Source organism: Opisthorchis viverrini (genome assembly GCF_000715545.1).
Source record: "Opisthorchis viverrini unplaced genomic scaffold opera_v5_61, whole genome shotgun sequence".
Taxonomy (NCBI): Eukaryota; Metazoa; Platyhelminthes; class Trematoda; order Opisthorchiida; family Opisthorchiidae; genus Opisthorchis; species Opisthorchis viverrini.
In genome coordinates, this window is record NW_008751717.1 from 1789627 (window position 1) to 1798359 (window position 8733).

Genomic DNA, 8733 nt, shown 5'->3' on the forward strand with positions numbered 1-8733 from the left:
GTGTAACGTGACTGTTGAGGTTCCCGATATGGAACTTTGAGTGACGCGTAGGTTCGAGTCCCGAATATCAAAAGGAAGGATTGGGTTCGTAATTCTACGGTACTATTTACGAAAGGGTAAGCAAATGTGTACAACAAACCTCAATTGTTCGCGTTCGTGGAGTCAACAAGCTGACAGGTCACTGACCTGCACGGTGCAGTGTCAACGTCTGCACGCCAAACAACGGCGAGCGGCGTGATGGCTCAGGAGCGTGGGTTGCGGTCGTCCCTTCAGACGACTCTCGTGATTCCCATTGGACGTGCGGTGACACGGAACTCATGAGAAAACAAGTCAAAGCAGGCTCAGCAAACGGGACATGAACACGCATGGGTAAGTAGGTCAGCAGCGCACATTCACACAGACACATGTCAATACAAAAGTGTCGGAAAGGACGGCCTCTGTGGAAAGGTGAGTGGCGGGTACGGACAGACAGAACAACTGGAGAACAAGAGTACATAGACAGAGGGGGGATTATCACAAGGGGCGCTCAGTATTCGCACATAACTTTCGAAAGTTATGACGTGTCCTTGGTGGACTAAAGTAATCTGGCAACTGAGTTGGATGTGCCAGTTCAAACTTTTGAGCCCGATTTAGGCATCCTGGGTTCTCAGCGAAGCTGGGAAATTATCCCACAAACCTTTTTAGCCAGAAGAATGGTTGCTTCAGTGAACAACGAAATCTGGTGAGCTGCAAAAATATGGATGTAGATTAGGACGGTTTTTGGTTTGAGCACATACGCAACAAAATGCAACATTTTGGCGTAGAAAGCTTTACCCCACTTGTAAATGTTTTGCAGCTGGGAGCATTGTGCGGATAATGGGCACCTCATAAGGTCAAGTTATATTCAACAATGACCCTGGAAACACTACAGACAGAAATATGAGCAATGCATTAAAATACCGAAACCCAGTCAATGTCACGTGATTGTCATGGGATGAGTGCACGAATTCGCCCGCATCGTTCTCAATGATTCTTAATTTGGGAGACTCATGCACTTGGGGGCATTCTGCGTAGTTCTCTAGTTCTAAACATTCTTGACCATCTGTATTTTAATTGTAAAAACCTATGGACTAATATCCCTGTTCTGAAAAGTCTATTTTAGTATGTGCGGTGCTTCACCGAGCATTATGAAGTGTAATCTAACAACCTATGTATATCCTCGCGAAGTAAAAGAATGTCAGTTCAATGATCAGGAATTCCATAAAGTGAGTTTTAATTAGGTCTCCGCCACTTCACATATGTAAACGGCGTTTTATGCAACACGTCGTGATCCCAAAAACGTAAGAAGTCATGGGGGGATTAAACTGAAAGGCCGAAAAGCAAAGGATGGTATGGAAAACTGGAAAATCAACTATGTGATGCCTAAAGAGATTTCATAGCACGGGCTCCTTTGTTTTACTGTGGAAAGGAACCTTGGGACTAAAGCCACGAACGAAGTAAGACTTGACTACTCCGCAGTGTAATTCTAGCCCGTCGACACAATTTGAGGGATATTGCTCTAATTGAGCAGCATCACACCTAATTTGTACGCAGGTTTTATGGGAATTTTGATAGAGATTATGAAAACAGGTTTTGTATTAAACGATCAACAACTAACGAGCACAGCCACATAGATAATGTCAGTAGTTTTACTAGGAAATAATTCAAATTCGATATGCGTAATATTTTCAATAGTGTTTGACTAGCCATTAGAAGTCAGTGGACAAAATTTCAAATGGTTCCTGACACGTCAGTTTCCATAAGTATGCTAAAAACCCCTGCATAGGCACTAGCAGTTTCTGTCCTCTTGGGACCCAGCAGCTTGACGTATATGTTATTCCCCGTTTTAAAACTAAATTGTCGACTTACTTGCAAATTAACTTTGTGTTAACGGAAGATCCAGATGAAGTCGAGCTAACTATCTCATTTAGGATATCCTGAAGAATAAAGGTGTTGTATGGTGAACTGGCTGTTTAGTTGAAACGGCAATTCAGACTTGAAAGTTTTCGTTGATCCAAAACATCTCTATTTTCACTTCATGTTGGTAGGTCCATTTGAAGAGCTTTATCTCGGATATTTGGACCAAAGAAGTTTGTTAAGTTTGTTCACAAAAATCCAGTGAATGCACTCAAATCAGACCTTGAACATGAGCAGTGTTCAACAATTGCACTGGAGTTTTAGCTCAATTTGATGCAAAAACGAATTATTCATTTCAGTTTTGTTAAGGGTTTTGCTAAGAATCCATGTCGCGAGATTCTTCCATAAACTGTGAAGCACCAGCAATTTGTAGTTAAGACTAATTGCAGGTGTTTTCCTGCAAACGACAATGTCGTACAATTTTGTTGTTGGCTGAAGAATCATTCTGTCGTTTTTCCTATCACACTCGTGTTGGGGAGCATAAAGTCACAAAATAGGGAGAGTTTCATCCCGTTCGGGGAGAGTGACCTTTGTTAACATGATTCACGTGGGGCTGCAATTCTGTTCGGCTGTTTATAGCAAGGCAGTATCAAGAGCAGTTTGAAACAACAACCCTGAACTCATGAACCTTCGTACTTTCCTCACGCACGACAGCGGCTGTAATAATTTAAAATATGATACTTCACACGGCCCCTTAGAGTTTTTTCATCTTGCCTAATACAGTTTGTAATGAACAAACGTTTGTAGAAAGCTATTAGGTAGTCATACTTATTGATTTTCCAGTCATCTTTATGTGCTAAGTAATTTGAATACATTCTTCACTGATATTGGAGTCCAATGACGTACATTCCTCGAAGCAATGCCACTCGGGTGTCTGTAGCTGTCCTAATTTCGGGAATCACGATTATTTCCAGATCCACATAGATGCCCACAGTGACATGGACTTTCCTTTTTACTTACAAGAATTTCCCATGGGTCGACTTCCGAAGAATGACTTGGAAATTTCAGCGCTGATGCAAGGGAATGATCAGTTTATTCAGGTAGATATTGCTTCATAACATTAAATGTAATTTTAAAATGAATTACCTTTCGGCTGGCTTCCTGATCCATTCAGTTACTTTGTTTTCCTTTTAATTGATCTACTAAGGAGTTAGTTTATTGGAAAATGTTGTGTTTTGAAACTGAGTTCTGTTGAACAGTGAAATGTTTCCATCTCTTGACGTTTTCTGTGACGCCACAGTAAAGTTCATAAGTAGCTAGAACATGCCATTTTACAAAATATCGGAGTAAATTGAACTGCCAGCTGGTAAGCTTTAAGTTACCAAGACGGGGTACAACATGTAATCGAATTAGGGTTACACGATCCCTGATCATGGGATGAAGCTTAAGTTACATGGGATGGACTATGGCCGAAATAGTTTCCTGAGACCTATATGTATAATGAATTAGCGGTTAGGCCTGATTCAACCCCAGACTCAGACACCTAGGTGGAAGCATTTGCAGTCCCTACTACTCCCAAATGACAGTAGCCTGTTTGTACATGCGAAAACGTTTTCAATCTGAGGGACAGTAAATGACACCGTTTGCACTTAGTCACACGAGAGGTGCCAGGAGAACTTTAATGAGTAGGTTCAAACCTTCTGCCGATGTCTACCAGTTCGAGTTAGTGATCCTCCAAGAAATGTGTGGGGCAGGTAATTTTTAATATACATTTCTTCTCAGAATCAAACCATAATTTTATTCGTTCATTCTTATTTGGCGGAAATAACATGCTTAATGGACGAACCACTCGCGCGAATGTTCTTCTAGAAACTGACATTTGATGGTTGTATCTGTTGAGTTCTTCTTTGAGTTCATCACTTCGTCTGAAAACACTCCGGTACCCATCATGGATACAATTTCATGACTCAATTGAGCAGATAGATCCTCTCTCCTCTCTCTCTGTTGTACCTTCTTTTACACGTATTCTGGCTTCTCGCACCCACTAACGCTTAAATTACCAAATCATCAATTCCTGCCATTCACTTCTTTTAAGATTTCTGTGACTGAACGATTCAAACTGTTACCCCGTATTGACATCGAATCAACATAACTTTACTAAAATTCCCTGCAGTTTTTCGTAACACTGGCTTCCTTACTTCTGTACAGCCCATGGAGTAATACAAAATCATAGTGCGCGTTGATGTATTTATTATACTCATGGAAACCCGTACACTGAGAAGCAAAAAAGAGAAACACACGTGTGTTGAATGACATCGCGCCGCCTTATCGATTGTATTCACAAAGAGACCCCAATGAATGAGGTGTCTGAACACTAATCAAGAAACTGCAAAACAGCTGAAGGGCTCCATATGCTACAAAACTGAACCGCCACAGTGGTTGGATCAGTGGGACCACGATCTATAACAAGGAGACCTACACAGAGAGACGGAATAAATGAGAGCTGACTACAGTCCTGGTCAGGTACTCTTAGGCAGATGGTTGAGTATTCAACCACTGTCCGGAAGTTCGCGAGTTTGAAGCTCTCTGAATTTCGTGAGATGTATACTGCTGGTTATTCACAAGGAAGATGAAACAGCTTTACAATACTCCTCGGTTATCCGGCATAGATTGGCTTTACTGACAGGATAAAACCATTGAATACTGCCAAAGTTTCTCACACCAGCATCGGAATACTCCTCGTCGGACGGATGTAAATACTGATAAATTACTGCGTCGAAATGTTTGTCTGTTCGATGTGTTCTCCTAGTCAAAAAACCACCTACTTGTGCCATCAATCTCACAAACATTGTATCAGGAAAGTAGTAAATAAATTACCAACTTCATTTGTTTACTGGACGCCTGATGTTTACCACACTGTCAAGAGGTCTAAAAGTGAGGCAGGAAACTGGACCATGATATTACTCTTGAAATCTCAATGACACTGACATCACCAACCTATTCTTCATCGGAACAGTAAAACGCATGAAACAAATTAGATCCGATCCTTAAAATGGTCCCACTGTCCGTAAATCACACGATTTTTAACTCCAGACTTAATACCCCAAATGCAGCACCTTCTGATAAACTGTGATGTATTGTTTATCTATAGTTCTGATGTTCACAGAAACAAGGTGGGTGATAGGCGCGCTGATAGGCAAAAACTTTACAAAGGGACGGACAATACTTTTTCCCAACCCCTCCAGCCGTACCTTCTGTCTAGTATCCCAAACTTGATGTTGCTTAAACTATTACATCCACAATTTAAAGTCTGATATGATTCATTCTGTCACAATGTGGAAACTGCCTGATTGGGATGAATCAGGAGCGCTAATTCAATCTAAACTCCGAAGCGCTACTTTTCCTTAAGGCGTGCAGTCATTGGTCTTTGGTTTGTTCCTCGAGCTAGACAATTCGATTGCAAACATTTTAGCACTGATCCGAGCTGGCACCATCAGTACGTTGTTAGGGAGCGCAGTGGAGCGTAGCGATGAGTAGATGGTCGCATCTAACAACAACTGACTCATCGCTACGCTCTATTCAGCCACCCCCCCTCCACGCACTGATGGTGTCCCCTTGACCGGTAATATGTTTGAAATCAAATTTCCCAGGTCAGTAAGCAGACCAAAGACCATCCACACTACCTGAACCACCAACATTCTCCTGTATAGTGTACAGTCACCGTTGAGGACTTTGTACCATAAAGTGCGAATTTCGGTGCTCATATTTTCAGAGTTTTATCGTGCCACACGTGTCCGTATGCTACGGACTTGTGGAAAATTAAGTGGATGCTGGAAACCACGGCAGTGCCCACGGATATTCAGGTCCGTGAGATAACTACATCGTCACAGTTGGTTATCTGCCAAATCGCTTAACTATGTCGCCATTCGTCGAATGAGTTATCCTTAAATCCCAAACAGCACTTGCCTATTTACCTAACTAGAAGTCTGTTTCAACCAAGCTTATCCGTGTGCAGTTCGGAGTTAAATGAAATCAGAAACAATCGTACCTTTGTATACACGTAATATACTGGTCACAAGATTGCTGGAAACTCTTCGACAACCCACGACCGGACAGTTTTTTTCTCAAAATCAGAATTTGGCTGTAAGCGAAAAGCATCAGAGGATGTCCTGCACGATCTATACGCAGCTGAAGGGATACAGGCTGATTTCTGTTAAAGAACAGCTTGACAGGAACCTACGTCTCATTGAAAATTCCCGTCATATAAGCATAATCCAACAGTTTCCACCAAATTTATTTTCTATCTGTACACCAGATGGTGCGCAAGTGGTAAAACTCGTGGGAAGCTGTCAAAGGCTCCCATTAACCTTACGAGTAATTTGTAATTTCAAGACAGTATGCCGCGATATCACGAATACCGTGTCAACCAAAAAATGGAACGGCTCTTATGTGGCATATTCAGTTGAAGAATATCATAAACAAATATTCAGTTGTTTTCACCGTTAACTTCAGAGTACTGTGGAAATGTGTGCTACATTGCTTCGCAAAAGAGCACGTTTGGTATTATTAACACTTTTTTCTTGTCTGTTTCAAACAGGGTGCAATTGTTGCTCAGATGCTCCAGTCTGTCTTCCTCATCTATCCACCGTGGATGGAAACGACGACTATGCTGATGAACTGTCATTTGGGTTTACATCGCCAGTCGGACGAAGTGGACTTTTGTCTCTGTAAAGAAAACTCATCGGTGTGCGAAGTACGTAGCATGGATGGTTCGGACACGAATCCTGAAATACAGAGAGAAGAGTGCTCGTCTCTCTGGCCTTTCACTTTAATCGAGTCAAACGTTACGACTGCTCCCTCAATTCTGCGGTCACTAAGACCAAACATCAGCCGGTTATTCCGAAGCAATCTTTCCCTTGCTCAGTCTTCTGAATTTCTCGAGCACTACCAAAATCACCCTCTGATCCTGGACATTGATGAAGATTATTTCGGTGTTCACTTGGTTGCACAAAACTTGACTGAAGTTGGTATACCATTGTTGGTTGTGCATCAACTAGATAAATTAATCCAATCGATTTTCTGTCCGGAGGACTTCAGTCTTGAGATGGACACTGATCGATGGTTTCACCGTTTGGTTCATCTCATTCAGAATAATTGTTCGCGTTCCGGTGATCCAGGCTCAGCATACACACAAAGGGAAGATTGTGTCACAAAACTTCATGAATTTACATCCCGTTACTTTTCTAGGGATAACCACAAAAGATTTTGCCCTGAATCTACCGACTCGAAGCTGACAGAGTTGTTTGAAATATTGAGCCATCCAGAAATGACAAATAAAAAACTCTCTTGTCTTTCAAGAATTGGTCTGTGTCTGACAAATTCATGGCTAACCCATGACTACGAACCACATATCAAATTGTGTATTGGACACAACACACCTGAATTCAGTATGGTTCTCGAACACTGGACAACTTCAGACGATCTGACGCGTATTGTCTCCAGCCTCACCGATATTCTGCATTCGTTACACGCTAAACCTGTTCTTATCACGCTTGTTCGGTCATCTCGTGATGGCTATACACCTAGATGGTTACAGATAAAGATTGAGGAGCTTATTCTCGAAATCCTCGAGAAAATCCTCTTTATTTCAAGAAAGGACGTGGTATATTCTCCATATCTGGCTGGTAGTGCGGGTGGATGGAATGAACGATACAGATATGATGAAAGTCTAGTAGAGCCAAAAAGTTGAGTCCCCAATTTCAGAGTTTTACACGACTTTTCATCAAGTTTTATTGAAAACCAGTTTTCTGTATATTTGCTTCACAATAAAAACTTTTCTCACTATTTGTGCAGCGCTATGGGGTGCTACGAAGAAACCGGGTCGGTTTCACCCTGCAGTATTCGGTTGAATTGTTCCCTGTTTGCAATTGCTTTTATAGATCTGAAGCATGGCTATAGGATAATTTCATGGTCCCGCGAAATACACATTTTCGTTCACCTTCATGGTACATGTGAGGTAACAGATCTCACAGAAGTAAATTTGAATGATTACAGCCATTGTACCTATGAAAAGTTCAAGGTCAGAACACACCATGTTGGGATAAAATCTTTTGATCCGACGTTTTGGGTGCCATGGGTAGTCTTTTTCCAAGGATTTTTACAATCATTTGTATACGAGCGAAGTGCGGTTTGTGTGTGGCTGTGTGTTAGCTCTGTGTGCATGCACGCGTGATTGTGTATGTACTTTCTGTCTGGGATGCCTTCATTTGTTGTTGTGCTGGTTGCAATGTCTCGTCATTGAGAGTTCCGCTTGACCTCTGGCCACCATGTCTACTAAGATGTGCATGAAGTCTAAACCGGATAAACGAGGTGCTGGCTCCGCCACTACGGTTGGGGCAGTTCTGTTATTTGTTTAATTCTAGTGCTAGCGCGCAGGTCCACTTCAAGTGTGACTTGGGACCCAAGTAGAGTGGAGTCGCTTTCAATATTTTGACTCAGTTGGATTTCGTGTAGGAGAACACGCATGTCATTTGCGCTACGTGATTTGGACCAGGTATTTGGCTGCACATGCTCCACGATTGATTTGGTAGGGTCAGTTTGTGCGGTGTTTCAGTTCAACGGGGTTCTTAGGACTTGCAGCATATCGTTGTATGGTGTTATCGGTTAGGAAAAGTTTTACTATCATAACCTCGAAATGTGCCACGAATAGCCTCTGAATTGCCATTTCTCTAGGGTGTTCCTGCGGTGACCACAGGGTCTTGGTCTTCCTATCTCACCGCTTGCGGTAGCATTCATACGAACTCATTCGAGCGCAGTTTCTCAACTTGGCTCACAAACGATGTGACAACTGTGCTTTCA

At 42.1% G+C, this 8733-nt stretch overlaps 1 protein-coding gene across 1 annotated transcript; it reads left to right on the top strand.

Moving 5' to 3' along the window:
• Positions 1-237: 237 nt before the first annotated feature.
• Positions 238-7624, top strand: T265_03990 (hypothetical protein; the record flags this gene model as incomplete). The annotated part of the gene is made up of 3 exons (XM_009168597.1): positions 238-303; positions 2850-2975; positions 6473-7624. 3 exons carry the CDS (start codon positions 238-240, stop codon positions 7622-7624), a joined length of 1344 nt encoding a protein of 447 aa, XP_009166861.1.
• Between the last annotated feature and the right edge of the window lie 1109 nt (positions 7625-8733).